Source organism: Limanda limanda, chromosome 7, assembly GCF_963576545.1.
Source record: "Limanda limanda chromosome 7, fLimLim1.1, whole genome shotgun sequence".
NCBI lineage: Eukaryota > Metazoa > Chordata > Actinopteri > Pleuronectiformes > Pleuronectidae > Limanda > Limanda limanda.
Window position 1 is genome coordinate 6345096 of NC_083642.1, and position 20394 is coordinate 6365489.

A 20394-nucleotide genomic window follows, 5' to 3' on the forward strand; every position below is an offset into this window, starting at 1 on the left:
AAAGGTCTCCGCTCCAACACCTACACTGTGTGCTGACGTGGCTCCATACGGGTTCTCACACCTCCTCCACGACAGCCAGCTCTGCAAGATGGTTCTCTGGTCGTCTCTATGTGGCCACCGCAGTTTGCGTACTTTGAAACATTCGTCTTCATTCCTCTATCTCCTTATGTGTGCTCACAGCTGTCTTTTTTTTAATTTGGAGTCATATCCTGGATCTGGGACTGCCCACACAGCTCCGATATGTGATTAGGGTGCTGTTGAGTGATTTGTCTCTTAAGAGTATAGCCGACTCCACCTCTGGGCTGCATGACAGCCTAAGTCAAGATTAGGGTGAGTGATAAAGACAAATATGGATGATCTTTGGTTTGGATTTGCTCCAACAAAACGTTCAAGAGAGCGCGAGTCACGAGGACGGATGAGCAGAAGACACAAAGGGATTATTTATCCAAACTTTATGTGATAACAGCTGCCTTGGCAATGCAACCTGAGACATACGATTATCACTTGCTGATAATGGTGTGTGTTTAGAGCGCACACTGGGAGAGCCTGCGGATCTTGTCCTCAACTTTGCCTGATCCACTTTTTCCAGTTAGCTGGGATGCAGCTTTGCTTCAGGTGTCTCAGAGGGACACAGTCAACTTTCTATCTTTTAACCGAGAGGCAGCAGTCGGCGGGGGGGTTGAATCCAGACCTGTTGGTGGTTGAAGTCGACGCAGCTTGGTTTGATGCTGCAGGATGCCAGCGTAGGGACAGTGCACGATGGCTCACAGCGAATTCAGTTCTCCACTGATGACAAAGCTTCACTGGAAGAGACCCAAACACGTAAGCAGCTCTATTTTATATAAATGCTGAAAGGGAAAAACTTCCACTTAACGACAAAATTAACTCAAGAGTTTGGCAGCATTTTTGTCACTTGGACAAAGTGCTTTAAAGTGAAATGAATGCTGGTGGTGCAAAAACCTGCAAGGTCATGCATAGTGGTTCTTTATGAGATGAGGAAATACGTGTGTTTGAGTGGGGACACATTTCTTGTTCTAGTATCAGGTGTTTGCCTGGAGTGTAAAGAAACATTTAACATTTCAAGATTTGATCAGACACTCCCTTTCCTTCTGGGCACGGACACACTGTGCTATGTCTAATGTGCGTATTGTTTTAAGACCACAGATAATACGAGGCTCAACAACAGCTCCTTTTGTTGTAATCTCTGGTTGATGTTGGTGAAGCCGGGGCTGTTTACCTTCAGGGATTGTGGCAGACTGCTGTTTGCACATGGCGGAGGACTTTACTCGCACAATTGCTCTGTACACAAAGTGAGGACAGAATTACAGTATTTCAGGCTCCACAGGCTGACCCCCTTCAGACGCATGCACCTGTGGACTCCTGTCATTCATAGACTCTTGCAGTACTTACAGTCCCAGTCATGCGTCCACGTTTTGCACGAGGACATTCAAAGGACACAACAGCTGTGGTTTGGGATCCGAGAGAATTAGGTGAGTGTTTAACATGGAGACGCAGGTCGGTCCCGCTTGACTTGAGGAGCAACAAGGGAGAGGCAAGAGATGATATCTGATAAAATGTTGAATCAGATAAGTCTGACCTTTGCCTGTGTTCAATGGGAACAGATGACAGAAGAGGTGTGCTTCACCCACTTACAGACGTTTACTGGACAGAGCTGAGAAACAGGTCAACACTTTAAACAATCAATCATAAATCTCCAGGTGACCGACAGCTCTGAAAACACAGTTAATGCTGTTTTATCAACATGATATGTCGTTAGTTTTCAATTTTCTCATAAACAAAAATTGACATATCACAAGGAGACAACAGATAATATCACATAACTTCTGTTGTGGATGTCAGACCGTACCAGCTGTTCATGTGATTTAAATGTGTGATTATTGCTGACTGTACCTTTTTCAGAGCTTTACCCCCATTACCCAAAAGTTTTATAAGCTTGTTCATGAAACATTTTACATGTTCTAGTGGTAGTTGAACTCTGTGTAAGTGTAATTTCAACAAAATGTACATTTCTCTGCACATGAATTGCATAAAAAGGCTTTTATCTTAATTTGCTTGCTTAGTCATCACAAGCTCAAGCGTTTTATGGCAAAAGGAAAGGATGACTCTTCGATATATTCCTAAATATTTCATTTAATAATGCCAACATCCATTATGTTAACCGCCTTTCCTGTGCTGCAGCAGATCCCGACACTGATGCGAGAGGCCAGTAACAACCTGGACTGTCCAATAAACAACCAATCACTCTCTCCTTCACAAAAACAATCAATTTAGAGTTCCCAGTTAAACGAACCCCAATCTTCATGTATTCATGTCCGGAGAAACCCTACAGAACCAGCGTATGAAGGAGAAATATTCTGATCTTGCAGAAAACATTATAGCTTTTTATTATTTGTATCCATACAGCAGTGTGGTGTGTTGGGCTCCGATCAATGAGAATGTAAAGACAGTGTCAATAACTCCAAATGTGTTTTCCTGTCAATACACGTATCGTGCTGATGCTCCGGACACTAAGTGCTGAGCAGATTCAAACTGGAAAACAAATGAACCGTCGCACCAACAAATACCAACTCAAACCATTTCATCTCACTCTCCTCTCCCCAGAGCCCAGATTTATTTGAAATGATTGAAAAGTTGCAGGTAAGAAGACGATCATCGTTGATCTCTGTCCTTCGTCTCCGGTCTTCGAACTCTACTCACCAAGCAACTAACCAGTCCACGTGTCTCTGACTAATTCTGCAGCTCTTCGACCCTCCACTCGTCCTCCACACTTATCTCTCTGCACGCGAGGAGGACACTGAGTGTAATGGGTTTAGAAGAGAGTGTTTACATGTGTGTCACTCACACGTCTCTGTTAATATTCACGTTGTAACTGCCTCTGTATAAACTCATAATCTCACCTCCTGGTTTCTCAGAGCCTTGGAAGGATGTTTGTTTTAATTATGTGCTACTGATAAACATCAGAACTCCTAATTGCTTTGTCCGTGTGTGTCAGCAATTAATGCATCAGCACAGACCGGCCGTTGTTTACAGAAATTATTAATTCACTTACACTCATTATAGCTTTCAGCGGCCTCAGTGTCTGTCACCTGTTTGTTTTGGCATCACTGGGAAGGGAGAAGAGCTAGAATGGCAAACAGCTACAAGAAATGTCACCTTCATCAGTTATTTTAAATATGCCTGTTACATGGGTTATTCCCTGGGATTCATACCAACTTTTACTAGGTTCTCTACCTGCCCATACCGCATCCTTCCACCAAGTGTTGTGTGAATCCATTCAGTTGTTCTTTGTGTAACCTTGTTTCCAAACTAACCAACAAACCTCTGGATACACACAGACAGGAGTGAAAACAGAACCAGACAGAGTTGATATCTGTGCTCAGAACAGGATGTGACACATGCAGGACGGTGTTGTTCCCACAGTCAGACAATCTCTCACGTATGATGTGTCGTCTTCCTTGACTCCATCACTATGGCTTCTATTTATGCAGCGATACTTCATCGTATCACCGCAGCTCCTTCTCTGCATCACTTAACCCTCTTTCACACCTCAGGTCCAACGCTGTAGTTTTATTGCGAAGGTGTCAGGTAGCTCTGCATCTTTATAATCCCCGGGGTTTTTTATTCCCACACATCCTCTGTGAGCTAACAGATTTTCCAGTCACTCCCAAATGCCTGCTCTTTATTATCCTCTAATGGTCCGTCAGTGGCCCTGATGCCTGTGTGTGTGTGTGTGTGTGTGTGTGTAGTGTATCTCCGTCCTTATCTTTCCATCTGTCCCTCTACGACTTTGCCTGCTGCACAACTCGTAGGAAAACTGTGTCGTTAAATAACAAGGTTGATCATTTTCTGCCAGTCCGCTCAGAACATGATTACCGCTCTGCTGTGTGTGTAGTTTTATGTTTATATTTCTTAATGTTTTTTTGTGTGTTGAATGCACGGCCACCTTTTCAGCCTCTGACCCCTCCCTCTCCCTCTCTTACAGGGTAACAGGATGGATGAGCAGAGATGCAGCTTCCCTCCCCCGCTCAAGGTACGACTCTTCACGCCGAGACCGAGCAGCGTTCACAGCGTGCAGGTGTCGTGTCACCGCTGCTCCGCCGTATCTCGCTCTACCAGACAGGCCGAGGACTTAAGAGCAGCATTATTCATAATGCAGTGAGATGCTCTCAAGTCAGTTAGTCAGAGGTAGAGAGGATTCAAAAGCACAGGACAGGATGATGTTCGTGCAGGATATAAAACTATTAATTGACTATTAATGGTTAATATGGATTTACTGTGTGTTTCTATGGACAATAATGCATCAATAACTAGCTGCTAAACTGACTTGCATTGCATAACAGTAAATTTATTCTGGAACTCTGTCCTTGGGGATTAGAGAGTTGGACCATGTGGTTATTTTCAGTCTTTGATGAAGAACAAACAAATCTTTTTTATTTCTTGATATCTTTCCAGACTGAGGAGGACTACATTCCGTATCCAAGTGTCCATGAGGTATAGAAACACTTTTCATCATCAGATGAATCACTTTCTCTCTCGCTGTCCTCACATTACCTTCACAATCACATCGTTCTCTGTGGAACTCACTGTTTTTTTGCATTTTGCCGCAGGTGTTGGGCAGAAGAAGCCCGTTTCCCCTCATCCTCCTGCCTCAGTTCGGGGGATTTTGGATCGAGGGGAACAACCATGAGCTGAGTGACCGAGTGGACGTGGTGCAGGCGCAGCCGCTGTCCCCAAGCACCCGCACCAAGCTGGAATGTAACACCATGGCCATGCTCTACCGGAAACACTTCCTGGGAAAGGTGAGAGACTTTGTGCAGAGTTTGGCCCTAATGTAGATTAAATACTTGAAGGAGCAAACAATTAACTGTTTAAACAACACTGCTGAAGTATATTCAACTTGTTTTATTGCTGTGTTAAAATAATTGGATGTTCCACAAGCTTCCTCTTTATAGATCTTCATCCATCTTCAACCATAGCTTCCCTTTTTACATTTTTGCATTTTCAACATCCCATAGTTTTTTCCATGTACACCGTGACACTTAATAAATTCATGCGATAAAATTATTATGTTTATTTGTTTTTAAATTCACATCTCTCTGTTTTGTAAGGTGCTTGCTAAGTGATTTTACTGCAGTTAAACTGAATGAACATCCCCAGTACAACAACTCCCTTCCTCCTCAAATGAGCCTAATTACTGTCGTAGCATATTTGACAATCAATTTCACTTCTTGCTCATTACAGTAATGAAACGAATAAGCAATAAGCTAATCCCAGCAGAGAAAACCTCGAACAGGAACCAGCCTCCCTGTTTGGCACCTCATACACTGCTGCTAATGAAGATACATTAGGCTGTGCCACCTGTTCTCTCACACACACACACACACACACACAAATACAACATGCACAAGTTTGATCTGCCTGTAGTAGAGGAGCAGGAGCAGAAGAAGAGGAGCAGAGATTGGAAACGTGTAATGAACAGAGCGCTTGCACATGTGTCCTGTGTCTGCTGGTGACAGATACTAATGTCCCGTGTCCGTCCCCTGTGTCCTCAGGAACACTTTGATTACTATTCAGTGGACGGTGCCCTCGGACATCTGGTGTTCTCCCTGAAGTACGATGTGATCGGGGACCAGGAACATCTCCGGCTCATGCTCAGGTAACGCTCGCTCTGCAGCCCAGTGCCCGTTCTCGGCCTCCCTGTTTGGGCTGCTTGCTGCTCTGTGGTGATCCTGGTTTCTCGCTGACACTGTGAAAGTGACCTGCAGTAATTGAGCCGCGGCTGCAGAACCCTGCGACTGCACATCTATAGGCAGCACTTTGTCTATCGCCCTGGGGAAACTACAGCATGTTTAATGGGGAGGGCTGGGATCAAACTGTCGACCCTCATGGCTAGAGGACGACCCGCTCTAACCCCTGAGCCACAGCTTGTGAGCCTCACAGAGAAGGACAGAGATTTCTGGAACTAGTAGATCATTAAGTTGCTGTATGATGTAAAAAAAATGGAAATCTAAATCTCTAAACCTGAAATTTGAACATCTGCAGCTGAGGTAATTAACGTCCAGGCTTTCACGCCCATTGAGAAATAGATGCAGTCCTAAAAATGACTGGATAAACACTTTCTCCCGGCACTGGGTGCAATCGTAGGAGTCATAAAGTGAGAGAGTGTCATCAACAGCAGAGTAACAGATGGACTAAGTAGGCCAGCGAGTGGGTGGAGAGGGCGGGGAAGTTTGATGATGGTCCACATCGGATCATCTCTCTCCAATAAATTCGGAGAAATGTCGCTTCGCATTATATGGATTTCACTCTGATTGCTTTATGACATCAACAGGACCAAACTGAAAACCTACCACGATGTGATTCCCATTTCCTGTCTGACCGAGTTTCCCAACGTGGTCCAAATGGCCAAGGTGAGCACAGGCCCGGGTTTTTGTTAAGCAGAGAATTGTCTGATGTGTCTGTTTGTGTCGAAGAACAATCTGACCTGTTTTCTGTTTTTTAATCCCAGCTTGTCTGTGAAGAGGTCAACGTGGATCGCTTTTTTCCAGCTCTTTATCCAAAAGTAAGATCTGGTTTGGTTTGTGTAATTTCCAGCCCCACAAACAATGTTTAGGAAACGAAAAAAAGGGAATTCCACATTAAAAACACTCAAATATGGAAGTTATTGTCATAATTTATCCAACAAACTACAGAAGCATCATATTAGCTTTGGATAAACTCTCAAATCATTGTTCTCATTGTATCTATATTTATTCACAGGCTTCACGACTAATCGTCACCTTCGATGAACATGTGATAAACAACAATTTCAAATTTGGTGTCGTCTATCAGAAGTTCGGACAGGTAAGCTCCAACGCCAACAGGAATTATATGTTGTTTTTCGATGGTTCTGCAGAAGCTTGCGAATCCTTCATAATCATTGTATTCAGCCCAGGAACGATCAGCGTGTACTATATGTTGTAATTACTGCTTTCTCCTAAGAAAACTGATTACTCTCAGTCATCCTCAATCCTAATTATGGCTTTTAGAGGAGCCCAGTCTCCGTGGAGGTCTTCAGCACTCCTCTCTCATTCTATCATTTTCTGCAGCAATCACGGCCCTCTTGTTTACAATGTGTGGGGCAGAAGAGCTGTTGAATGCTTCGCTGAGGGCACTTTACCCTCAAGGAGAGACCTCCGTGTGTAGAGATCTGCACTGGCGATGCCTTAGAGCCTGCAGAAGTTTAATTGTATTGTTTAATACGTTGGGGATGAGTCAAGGGGCTGTCTCCTGAAGCCTGTGAGGGGCCTCGGCTCATCCCGCAGGACGTTTTCACCTCAGGAGGGACGCCGAGGAGAGAGAGAGACGGGAATAAAGCAGGAATACTTGATAAGCAACCACTTGTTCCTGGGCATTGTCTGTGTGCGTGTTCCGAGGCGGGCTTTTGTTGTCCGTATCGCTACTCCACATTATGACAATAGATAATCAACTCTCCATCACAGACGATCATTATTGCACGAGACTTCCCGAAGCCTATCTCTAAAGCTCCTGTTATCTGCTGCTGAAATTGATCGAAGCCACCTCCGTCGTCTCCGATGCAAATGGGGTGTTTGATCAAGAGTGTCGAACACACAAGGGACACACTTTACCAACCGGCTTCCTGTTATTAACCCTAATGATCTGCTGCAGCAAGAACACACCTTATACGAAATACTCACTGTGCCATCGCTGCAGGTGAAGCATGCAAACATTTGCTCTTTCAGTCATTTTTTATTCTCAATCATCGTCCTGAAGGCAGATATAAGTGGCTGTGAAATTGGAACGTACTGTACAAACCATGTGTGTTTTTCAATGTGTCACTGCTAATATACTTTGCTTCTCTTAGCTTTGATGTTCACGAAGCTTTCTCCCTGGTTACAGACTTCAGAGGAGGAGCTGTTCGGCAACAGCGACGAGAGTCCGGCCTTCGTCGAGTTCCTGGCGTTTTTAGGAGAAAAAATCGAACTGCACAACTTCAAAGGGTGAGGACCTCGCTGTGGTTCGAAGGCATTTCATATTTTATACCATATACATTCAATAACAACTTCATTCTGCATTACATGAGTGTGGGTACAGCAGTGGTGCTCGTGCCTCTACAGCAGAGGTGTCAAAAGTATTCACATTCATTACTCAAGTAGAAGTATAGATACTAGGGTTTAAAAGGACTTCTGTAGAAGTTGAAGTATCAACTCAAGCTTTTTACTTAAGTAAAAGTGTAAAAGTACAGGTTTCAAAACTACTTAAAGTATAAAAGTTAAAGTAATGTAAGGGGAATTTTTTTTCCCATTAAGGACACACTCTTAAGCCGCGTCTCAGGGGCCTATAGTGCACTACACCACCTTCTCCAAAAAAAAACATTTTTCTAAAAGCCATTATGACTATAATGTTATATTAAAATGTTATGTTGAAAGATGTGGGATGCTGCGAGGACGGTGGCGTGCGCCTTATCCGCTGCGTGCGCCACATTGTGTGTGTTTTTGAACGATGACAAACCGGAATGAAAACAAGCCAAAATGAAATAGGAGTAACAAGGCTATTTTTAAAATGTAAGGAGTAGAAAGTACAGATATTTGCGTGAAAATGTAAGGAGTAGAAGTAAAAAGTCGTCTGAAAAATAAATACTCCAGTAAAGTATAGATACCCAAAATGTCTACTTAAGTAAGGTAACAAAGTATTTGTACTTCGTTACTTGACACCTCTGCTTTACAGTGAGGATGGGGGGAACGTCCTGTTTACACTTGTGTCTTTGCGCTCGCAGCTTCCGTGGAGGCTTGGACGTGACTCATGGGCAGACGGGCGCAGAGTCTGTCTACTGCAACTACCGCAACAAGGAGGTCATGTTCCATGTGTCCACCAAGCTGCCGTACACAGAGGGGGACACCCAGCAGGTACTGTAACACAAAACCAGACCAACACACCTTGCATGATTCACAGCGAGCAGTCAGACTGGTTCCCTCTGGGGATTATAGCTCCATGATTTGCATGCACCTCCCCAGGCCGCAGCACACATTTGCAAAAAGAAAAAAACAAAACCTCCAGGAGCCAACATTAATCACTTTAAATGTTTTGCCTTATTGTCTGCTTATGTGAACAGCCGTTCTCCCTCGTGGTGATTTAAAGCTGAGCTGCAGCACTGCACTGCTCAGGCAGCTGGAGACTCCTCCTCCTCCTCCTCCTCCTCCTCCTCCTCCTCCTCCTCCTCCTCCTCCTCCTCCTCCTCCTCACCAATTCATGCAAATACTGATTGATTAGCTCAGGATTGCTCACCATTTGCTCTCCTGCTTTGCACAAACACAGATGAGGCAATGTTTATATTGGGACTTTGATCACTGGCCATCAAGCTGTCATTAGAGGAAACAGCGCTCCCTGGTGGTTCTTCACAACTTCACATGCTCTCAGCTGTTGGCAGGGTGACGGAAGAATGAGCAGTGATATTTATAATTTGTGTCATCTGTTAACATTATAATAATCAATTTCAGTTCATCTTCCCTCTTAAACAGAAATAAACTCACCATCTTTTCTTACGCTGACACAAAAGCTGCTTTCAGAATCAGACTCAAGATTTTTTAGCTTTTGTGAAAGTGTACCCATTTTGTAAGGACTGTGACATCATTGGTATTAAAGAAGTAAAAAGTATTATTGGAATTAAACATGGCTTTGTCAAGAATTGGAAGGAAACACAACAGAAGATTCAGTTCCACGAAGAATTTAATATATTCGAAAAAGAGTCAAACATGTCTTCCAATGTTTGATGTCAAAAGTCTTTCATTATAATATCACTGTTTCGAGAGAAGTCATTATTCTTTTAAACTGCTTTGTCTCCGTTGTGTTGCAGTTACAGAGAAAGCGTCACATAGGGAACGATATCGTGGCCATCGTGTTCCAGGAGGAGAACACTCCGTTCGTACCAGACATGATCGCCTCCAACTTCCTCCATGGCTACGTCGTGGTCCAAGTGGTCAACCCGTGTTCTGACAATGTTCTCTACAAGGTGGCCTGTTTTCCCAGCTTCCTCTACTCTACTTTTCTTCATGATATAAATTATGATGCCACTTCATCCCTCTCTCTGTATTCCCAGGTGTCAGTGACAGCACGGGATGACGTACCTTTCTTTGGTCCGGCCCTCCCAAACCCTGCTGTCTTTAAAAAAGTAAGAGAAAGAATATTTTGTAGACCTGAACCACTGCATCCTCTCGACAGTGCACTTTTTAAAATCGTTCTGTTGTCACCCTGATGTCTGTTCTCTCTGATCTTCTCCTCCCAGGGCCCTGAATTCCATGAATTCCTTTTTACTAAGCTCATCAATGCAGAATACGCCTGTTACAAAGCTGAGAAATTTGCCAAATTAGAGGTGAGTTGTCGAGAATGTCTGTTAAGAATTCAGTGATGTTGCATATCAGGCCAGAGCCACAAGAAGCATCCTTTGATTCCCCTTTGTTCCCCGTCCCTCTCTGTGGAAGGAGCGGACGCGGTCGGCTTTGTTAGAGACGCTGTACGAGGAGCTTCATGTGAACAGCCAGGCCATGATGGGACTCGGAGGAGAGGACGACAAACTGGAAAACGGGAGTGGAGGAGGAGGGGGGTTCTTCGAGTCCTTCAAGGTAACTGGAGACGCGGCAGCAGAGGCCGGGGCTTCGATTTCTGCTTCGATGGAAAAGGCTTGAGAAGCTAGTATGTGTAGAACATAGTCCTCAGTATAGATTTGAAAGCTTTATTTACCTCAGCACTAAGACAGGAGCAATGTTTTGTTTATACATTTCAGTTAATCTCAGTCTTCTTCAATATTTAGGAATTTTTCCTTTCGGGCCAAGCGTTACATGAGAAGATTGATTTAATGTCTGTCTATTAAATATGGAGCTACAGCCTGCAGCCACTTTGCTTAGTGCAGCATCCATCCATCCATTCTTTACTGCATCTGGAGATGGGGTGCGGTGGCAGCAGGTACAGATATCATTCTACCCGGTCAGATCCTGGCCAGATGAGATATATTACATCTCCAGCATGATCTTGGTTTCCATGGAGTCTCCTTCATGCTTTTCACAAATCCACAAAACCTGACCCCCACCTGTAATCCCATAGTTAAGAGGGTCAACTGTTCCACCACATTGCCTCCTTTCCATCACCCTGGCGTAAGCTTCTGCTTCCCCTAACAATTGTAGCACGTCCTCTCGCCCTAAAAACCTTAACATTACAAATCAGATTCACCCGTTCACACCCGATCTTCTCATCTAACTCTCAGCAAGAAAGCAAACAAGTATATTTCCCAAGAAATGTCAAACCTGCACAGATAGTTAAAAAGTAAAAAACTGGCATCTTTAGTAATTAAAGTGATCATGTTTTGAACCAGATGTTTCTTCTGTGGATGTAACTGCTAGTCTCTCAGGATTGTTCTTGTCTCTATGCTGCAGGCTCCCAGAGATTTACCTCCTCAACATCTTTTAATCAGACTGTAGAGGCGCTCTGCTGCTCTGTCCTGCTGGCTCACACCTCTATGGGCTTTCCAATCTTTCTAGCCGTTTGGTGCTTCTGTGCATGCTCCTCTGTTCAGTCACTGGGTATTTTTTAATATAATTCTGTCCTCACATCGAAGAGAGCTGTTTTCCTTCCTCCTTCCGACGCCTCTAACTCTCCACTGTGCTGCACGCCTGCAAAGAGGTGACCTGGGCTTCTAAACCTCTCCTGGCTGTGTTTAAACTCGGTGTGGTCAGACGTCTGCGAGCCACTTGGCCCTTCTGCCTCCGCTCTCTTCTCTTACCACCTAAACATTATGACTCATCTGATTCCCCCCCCCCCTCGGGCACTAAAGCTTAGCAGTGTTCTCTGTCGCTTCCTTGTCTGTCAGGATTAGCATCAGGTCAGCGCTCTCTGCCTGCAGTGGTCAGTGTTCAGGGACAACCCCGGGGCTGGTCTGGGTCTGTACCTCGGTACCGCCATGCAGAGGGGTCACAGGGGTCAGCGCCATCTGAATGTATCTCCTCCTCCCCGTCTCTCTCTGTAGCGGGTGATCCGCAGCAGGAGCCACTCTATGGACGCCATGGGTCTTGCTCTCAAGAAGCCGCACACATTCTCCACTAGCCTGAGCGGCAGTTTAACCCACAACCCCGCAGAGAGCCCCAAATTCCCAGGGATAGTAAGTACAGTCCCACTCCTGCTGGTCTGGAGTGAGGCGAGTCTCGCTTCCTCTACTTCCCCCCCCAGCGACTCTACCAGAGTTCATCCCCCCCTCTCTTGCCTCACTTGCCTGCTGCACTAACGTCTCACAGAGAAAGGTCGCACACTCGGTCCAGTGGAGCGATTACACTCGGGCCTTAAACTTGATTCTCTGCAACGTTTTCTGCTACCAACGAGTCGAGTGACTCTAGTAGAAGTAGAAGGTGAATTTCTACCCTGGGTTGAAGCTGCATCTAATATTTACTGTTTTTACTTGTGTTCTCATTATTTAAATTCCCCATGCATCTGCATTTTTTAAAGTGTGCTCTTGAATTCTAATGAATGTAGGCTGAGTGTGCGTAAATGCGTGTGTGTGTGTGTGTGTGTGTGTGTGTGTGTGTGTGTGTGTTTATCTGCATTATCTTTGTAAGGACTTTATATACAAACAGATTGAGGACATATTGGGAAAGTGACAGCATCTTGGAAGTGTGTGTGTGTCTGTGTGTGTGTCTGTGTGAGTGTGTGTGTGTAAACATGTGTAGTGTGATGCCAGCCCACTGTGTGATCACACTGTTTTTAATCGGTATTATGAATAAATGAATATTTCTCACATCAGGGGAAAACCCACATTTTTATTCAATTTGTTCAGAAAACCTTTTCACCTTTACAGTTAGAAGGTTTTCCCTCAACAGCATCTGGCTGCTTGTTTTATATGAATGTTTATCTAAGGGACTGTGGGTGCAGTATTTTATGGATATTCTCTGATATGTAATGATTTTTAAATCACAATTAAAAATACCATTTCTCTCTTTTAGGCACCGAACCGGATTTTCAGTCTATTTCCTTCCAAAATAACGAATAATTTCTACTAACCCAGCAGCTTAATGAATACGAGTGTTGCCTGCTTCTGCTCATAACCCGGCTGTCTATATGTGAAACCTGACGAATAACATGTTGTATATCATCTGCTGTAGTTTTTGTCTGTTCTTCGTCCTCCCTCTCTCTTACGGGCGTATGACTCACATGCTATAACTGGCTCGTCGTGTCTCTCTCCCGTTCAGCTGCCTGTGTTTCTACCTATGGAGCCAGAATGTCTCCCTCCTTCGTGTTCTCCAATTAACATGCCCTTTGTACTTGGTTTTGAACGTGATATGACTTAACTGCATAAAACTGCATATGTATTTGTATCTCACGTTTTCTCTCCCTCCCCCTCCCCCTTTTGTTGTCTATCATCATCATCTCTCTCCCTCTCTCTCTCTCCTTCTCTCATCTCCCCTGTGTGGCTCAGTCGTTGCTTGTCCCAGGCAAAAGTCCCAGTAAATATGGACGTCGAGGCAGTGCCATAGGGATAGGAACAGTAGAAGAGGTTCATGTCCAATTCTCACTTCTCTCTCTCTCTCTCTCGTCCTATTTGCTTCTTTTTTTTTTGCCTGCATCACGGTCAAACACTTTTCTCCACATGTTTCGATCATGCTGGTCGACATGATATGGATTTTGTGCTGCAGATAGGATATGTAACAGGCAAATCTGTAATAAAAGAAAAGCAAATATATATTATTATTATTAATCTCCACACTTTCACATTGGAGAGTTTTACATACACTACTGTGTAGAAAACATCTGCAGTAAATCATTAAGAGCACAAAGTAATTTCTGAAGGCTTCACCCCTTTTTCTATTCTTTCCTGTACCTAGTGCAGTATTTGCCAACCTTCTATTGTCTTTTCTGCCTATTCTCTGCATTTTAATCCACCATGCTTAGTTCTGCATTTGTAAAAAAAATACACACAGACACATCATGAGAAAAGAGACCCCTCCATCTTGTTCTTTGAAGCCAGGTCGTATAAAAGGCTTTTTTTCAAGTTCTTATTTTGAGAGCTTTAAAGAGCGAGATTGAATGAACAAAGCAGTCACTGAGAAAGCTCATTTAGTGGTAGGCCCCGGAGCCTTTAAATCCATCTTTCATCTCCCACTTTACTGCGCTCGGCTCTGGCTGGAAGACTGGCACCAGGCCTTGACATTAAGCTGCTAAGTGCATACTTTAACATTTCTTTTCATCATAGTAACAACTGGAAGGCTGCAGCGTTAGTGATCAGCTCCATACATCAGACTGACATGTGTTTTTGAAGGAAAGAAATACATTAATGCATTTCGAAGGGTGCTGTCAAAGTAACAATTAGTGTCACTCACTAGTAGAGGAATAGATTGATAAACTCCTGAGATTAGCTCAATGCTGCTCTAAGATGTTTAACGTATTAGCTGTATTTTATCTTTGACTCTGACAGCCTCTCTTCTCTCCTCGGCAGTCGTTGATAATCCCGGGGAAAAGCCCGACCAGGAAGAAGTCAGGTCCTTTCAGCTCCAGGAGAAGCAGCGCCATCGGTATTGAAAACATCCAAGAAGTCCAGGAGAAGAGGTGAGAGAAGTCATCTGCACGTTGTATTACTCCCTCTGATATCCTGTATAATTAAAGCCTTGGAACTAGAGTTCATAGTTTTATTGTCTTTTAATTTTGCACATTTTCTCGATTTTCTCCTTGTTGCATCCTATTGGCCTTTTCTGATGTTTTCTAAACTTATTTACACGTCTTTGGTTTCAGTAGAGAAAACTCCCCAAACACCCAGAAGACCCCCGACAGCGGCCATGTCTCTCAAGACCCCAGATCGGACAATTCCTCCGATCAGAGCTCCCCCGAAGCGCTCACGACCGCCAAGAACAGGTGTGTATGATAGAAAGGTTACGCCCACATCCCGTTGGACACATCCATCATGTGTTTGTGTAACGGCTGGATTATCCTCCACTGCATCAGCATGTTGAATGACGATGTCTTATGAGATAGAATCAGGTTGGGCTGATCCGGAGTGTGGTTAACCCAGGGTGTAGTTCTTGTCTCGGTGGCAGGGCCCCATCCATCCCTGAGGGTCACGACCTCTCCCGCTCCTCCTCCAACGCTAGCAGCTTTGCCAGTGTGGTGGAGGAGAACGAGGCCACGGAGGACTACGACACAGGCCTGGTGAGCGATCGATACGTGTCCCCTGTGAGACAACACAATCATTTGTCTTTCGAGCTGTTTGTCTTCAAGTCCAACACGTGTGTGTTTCTCTCTCCGCTCCACAGGAGAGTGTGTCGTCTGCGGGGACGCCGCACAAGCGAGACTCCTTCTCCTACACCAGCTGGCTGGAGGACAGCATGAGCAGCACCAGCGCCAACAGTCGAGCCAGCTCCCCAGGTGAGAGAGCTGGAGAGGCAGGTCCGTCAAGTTGTCACAAACCATCACAGGATACTAGTCAGGCTGTAGACGAGAGTAAGTAGAGTTAGTAGTAATATATATATTAGTGGTAGAAGTGAAAATGTCTCGGTGCTCTATAGAAAAATCAAATGAAATGTAATTATATCAGTATGACTGGATTCCTACCAACATTATTCCTTATTCATTATTTCAAAAAACACAAACACAGCAAAATAAGTAGAACTACGATTTAGAAAATCAACTTTTTTCCTCATATCTCAAAATAAATTAACATCTGTCCTGCTTTGTTTGTTTTGTAAAGTGAAAGTTTTCATATCAGCGCATGTTATAAATGCCCATACTGATAAGGCTCATATCGATCAATTCTATTGGTCAACTGCCAAACATTCAGGCTCTACAAGACATGCTTCACTTTATTTGTGAGGTTAGAATACACACACAGCGAGGTGCAGATCAGTCTGAGCTTCAATCCAAGGTTAAAAGGTTTAAAAGGTTTAAATCATTTAAAAAACAAACATCACACAACTCTTCTCCAGCTCACCAGATGTGTTTAAATGTTATCAGGATGTGTGTGAGGCTGTTTCCTGTGTCCGTCCTTATATACGGTCATTTGACCCATAGACTACAATCCATACAAATCATCAAAGTGCTTTTTACCGAAATCCAATTATAAAAAGACAACTAAAAATGTTTGTTGTGTTGATTAAAGCATAGTGTTAAGTTACTGGAGCAGAGTTGGACAACACACAGTTTTGACTTGTCCTCCAGGGCCTGGTAAACCTGATCGAGGGAAGGGGACAGACATCCGAATCAAACTGGAGCGACCGCACGATCATCAGTCCTCATCGGTCAGTCACTACACATCCTCCAGAAAACAGAATCATAACACGCTTCACCTCCAAATCCTCTCTGGTGCTCTTGCTATTTGTTGTTTCTGTTGATGCTCAATGCAAACTGGCGATAAAACGTTTTAAACTCATTGATTGAACTGACAAATTCAGTTTTACACTCACAGTGAAGGAGCTGCACTGACGCTGTGTTTCTGTATCTCTGCTTCACTGCCCTGTGGTGCTGTAATGCTTCAGTGTGCTAATGTGTAGCTCTGCTCCGTTGGTGTTTTATCGCTGTTTGTGCATCTCTGTGTGCAGAACTGTTAGCTCCACACATCCGGTTGTGTCCTGGATCTCCATCTTCAGGTTAGACCTTCCTCAAATACCCTTCTCATGGGTCAAACAAGGGACAAAGGGACCAGAGGCTTGATATACAGTTAAATGATACCAAACCAAATGCTGCTTGTTGACTTAAACTGTAACTGCAGGTGATTTAAGTGTCGTAATCATAAGACTTATCAGGATGACTGAATATATCACATTCTCCGGAGATTTTTTTATTCTAATGAACATATGTTTTTCTCTTCTTCCCGAAGCCCTCCCATAAGTCACAGCCCCTCGGGGAGATGAGACAGGCGTTCGCCATGAGCAGAGATGAGAAGGAGGAAGATGAGGAAGAGGAGACGTAGGAGAGGACGCAGGTGGATTCTGGCCTTTCCCTCTTCTCAGTGGGTGACAGGGCGCAGGAACCTGGAGGAGGACACTGGGAGAGCACGACGCACAAAGAGGGGCCAGCTTTTGCACAGTGTTGTTTCCTTCCACTCTTTTCTTTGCCTGTTCACACAACTGTTGCCTGGCTGTATGTTTTTTTTAACCTGTTATTGTTTTATTTATAAAAGATATGACTTGGGTTTAGTTCGTCTTGTTAAAGCCTCAATGTGCTGGCTAAACAGGGTAAAGACAGTGCCACTGATCTCTGTGTTGACATGATGGAAAGGACTTCTTCTGCAACAGAGACTCAGTAAAGACCTCTAATATATAAATAAAAACCAAATATTCAGCATCAAAGATGAGTGTTTTATAACAAAATATCCCATGTGATGTAGAATCTTTTTGATGGATGCTGTCAAATGTGAGTATTTTCTAGATAAAATCCACACAGATCGTTGGAGCAAAGTAAAAATTCTCTTTCCTGTCCTGCCCCAAAACTTAACACCACGAGTCACAGTAAAGAAAGAAATGTATCATGAATTAAATGAAATGGCCTTAAAACTTCAACATGCAATGTCTGTGTCCCTTCAATTTATTTTAACCTCCCTTCTCTGACTCACGTTCTACCGTACAGCCATAATGGGACGGCAGTATTCGATTAAGATGAAAACACATATGTTCAGAGTCATTTTTTAGCACACTGGTTTCTTTAGATAAATAATGATGGTGCAATGCACCAGTGCTGTGTGTATAGTCTGCTTATATATGGATGTATCCATCAATGACTGATTAAACTGCTTTGTCCGTCGTGTTTGCTGCTGTGGAGTCCAGTCTCTACATTTCGTTCTATTTTTTCTCCTCTAATATGTTTTTATTTATTGATTTGGTTCCTATTGAAGTGGCACTTGTGGCGTACATCTGTTCTTCTGTACCTCTATGGCGACTACACGCAGCATCCTGAAATATGATTTATTCTGTATGTGTTGCTCTGGAGTAAAATATAATGTTGTCATCTGTAAAGTTCTGTGTATTTCAGGGGTCAGATCTGTTTCAGCGCGATACATTTGCAATGCAATTCAAACGAAATGGTGAATATTTATTTGCTTGAGGGAAAATAACTCAGAAGACAACTACTGATTTTGTAAATATTTAGTTGGAGTACATAGTGTATAATGTATAGATCATTGATTTCAGATGGGATTGTCCAACACCTCAAAATAACTGCCAAGTTAACAATACACTTAAATTTGATTATTCTTTTGAGAATTTTTTGTAGAATCAAATTATTTTAAAAGCTTTTCAGACTGTTCTGTAAAAGGGAAAAATCTCACTGTATATCCTGCTGATCATTTAAAGTTGCCTTGTCACCACGAACCTGTGGTGTAAGTATAGATAGTGAAGAGGCAGCAGGATTTACAGTGAAATGAATGTTGTGGTGTTGTTTTATTGTAAATAAATGCCTAAAGAACTTTAACAGCCTGCAAACGTATTCCTTTTTTCCAGAGCTTATTTTTGTCAGTATCACTTGTTTATGTTTTTTTGCAAACTGACGCAGTATTCTGAATCCCACATAGAGAAAATCCCTGCTGTGAAAGGCCTACATACTGTAGCTGTTCCCTTTCCCGCCAACTTAACGAAAGCGAGGAGAGAAAGCCCCATGAATAAATGATTTGATGTGGCTCCCCACAAGTATGTAAAACTAGAGCAATCTAAAAGCAGAGGCATCCCTGGTTATGCAACTGTGCTAAATTGAAAAAAGAAACATATTCAGTTTTAATGAGTCAAGAGAAAAATCTAACTGAATCACGGCTTTTCAAATGCATCTGCTCTCAAACATTAATGGACCAATTATAGTTTGTTGGTGGCTCTTCAGACGGTTTAGAAATAAGCACTTTTACAATGTGATAAGAAAAACACAAGACATGACATATTCTTGTTTATGCTGAGGGCCGGAAACTCATGACATGGGTTAAAGTAAATTTAAATTGCTAATAAACTGAAACAATAAGACGTAATTTAGATTCAAGCAATTCCAGGCACGTTTATTTGCTTGCATTTTTTAAGTATTTATGTTCATGTTCTCCCAGAGGTCCTCAGTATTATATATTCTATTGGTATTTCACTGCTGAGCCGTCTTCAGGCAAACTGAGGACACAAACCTGGGCTGAATCAAACCGATGGTCTGTTACATGGACATGTTAGAAGTAAATGGTTCCATTACTTCTTCGATTGTTACTGCCCTCCAGTGGAGTCATTAAAGCCCTCAGCTTGTTTGATGTATGTTGTTAAGCATAGATCCACACATAGACTGTACTTGTCACTTATGAAAAGTCACAGATGAATATAGGTTTCATTTATTTCATTTTATAGGTGTAGCAAAACAATAAGTACAGGCTAAATAAATTGCAGCAAAACTACATTATAATTATGATAATAATAATAATGCAACAAATTATGATAATAAGAATGATAACAATAACAATAAGAATGATAAAGATAAGGCTAATGATATAAATAATAATATTTAGAAGAAAACAAATTTACTTATTATTATAATTATTATTATTATTGTTGTTGTTATTTAGATTATGAATAATAACAATCATTATTATTATTATCATTGGTGTCATTATAGGTATTTTAATTTGTATCATTATTATTATAATTATTATGTTTTTCTGCATTTTATTTTACTATAATATTATCATTTTTATTGATGTTGTTGTAATAATTACAATTAAATATTCTGTTGTTGAAGAGAAATGTTTAGTCTGGTATTTGTTGTTCAATGTTCTGTAATAAAACTACAGACACTCAGCTGGTCTGTTGTCTGAGAAAGAACCTGTTGTTTCCAGGTTTATTTAACTGTATCGCTGACTTTCTTCTTTAATCCTTTTATCTTTTTAAAAAGTCTGAATTCTATTGTATCTTGCTGGAAGCTGCAGAAACTCTTCAATCCATGTTTTCTTCATGATGATTATAGAACTGCAAACACTTCATTTAACAGCAAGTAGAGCTGCGCCCTGACTCAAAGTCAGTTGACTCAGAGTTAAAGGAAACTCGGTCTTCAGTTCAGTTTACCTCTGAGTCTGTTACTACGGCAACATACTTGTCTTGAGCTGAAGCCTGAAGGTGTCAAACTGAGGTTTTATCTCTCCGATCATTGTCAGTCCTTATATTTCTCATGTGACACATCATGAACGTGCTCTGAGCTCTTCCAACACATTCTTTGTGTTGCACTTTTGCCAACAGAATTTTCTATATAACATTGGTGACGCTGAGCACGTTTCCATAGCAGCCGTCTGTCGTGCTGTCAGAAATTTGAAATGTTTACTTCACAAGTCACAGACTCATCAAAGAAGAATTACACAGGGTTGTAGTTGTCAGTAGAAGCAATAATTAATTAATTTAGTAT

The 20394-nt window shown here is 42.6% G+C and overlaps 1 protein-coding gene across 10 annotated transcripts; it reads left to right on the forward strand.

The window, feature by feature from the left end:
* Nucleotides 1–1424: 1424 nt before the first annotated feature.
* On the forward strand, nucleotides 1425–18453 carry LOC133005787 (rap1 GTPase-activating protein 1-like). 10 transcript variants are annotated; one of them, XM_061075571.1, is made up of 24 exons: nucleotides 1425–1490; nucleotides 2623–2658; nucleotides 4004–4051; nucleotides 4474–4512; nucleotides 4629–4820; nucleotides 5574–5677; nucleotides 6353–6431; nucleotides 6530–6583; nucleotides 6781–6864; nucleotides 7921–8021; nucleotides 8798–8927; nucleotides 9875–10030; nucleotides 10118–10189; nucleotides 10304–10390; nucleotides 10500–10640; nucleotides 12038–12169; nucleotides 13478–13555; nucleotides 14495–14604; nucleotides 14788–14907; nucleotides 15072–15201; nucleotides 15306–15417; nucleotides 16207–16286; nucleotides 16587–16634; nucleotides 16865–18453. In XM_061075571.1, the coding sequence occupies exons 2-23, from the start codon at nucleotides 2641–2643 to the stop codon at nucleotides 16593–16595; spliced, it is 2076 nt and encodes a 691-aa protein (XP_060931554.1). In that variant the 5' UTR covers nucleotides 1425–1490; nucleotides 2623–2640; the 3' UTR covers nucleotides 16596–16634; nucleotides 16865–18453. The 10 variants fall into 10 exon arrangements, with proteins under 10 accessions (XP_060931554.1, XP_060931557.1, XP_060931559.1 ...); XM_061075574.1 differs by having other exon boundaries at nucleotides 14791–14907; XM_061075576.1 differs by lacking the exon at nucleotides 13478–13555.
* Nucleotides 18454–20394: the final 1941 nt, after the last annotated feature.

What these genes read in the sequence shown, in the direction of transcription:
- LOC133005787 (XM_061075571.1), top strand. An exon ending in AGAAATTTGCCAAATTAGAG is followed by an intron (nt 10,391 to 10,499) that starts GTGAGTTGTCGA and finishes TCTCTGTGGAAG; the next exon opens with GAGCGGACGCGGTCGGCTTT. An exon ending in GGTTCTTCGAGTCCTTCAAG is followed by an intron (nt 10,641 to 12,037) that starts GTAACTGGAGAC and finishes CTCTCTCTGTAG; the next exon opens with CGGGTGATCCGCAGCAGGAG.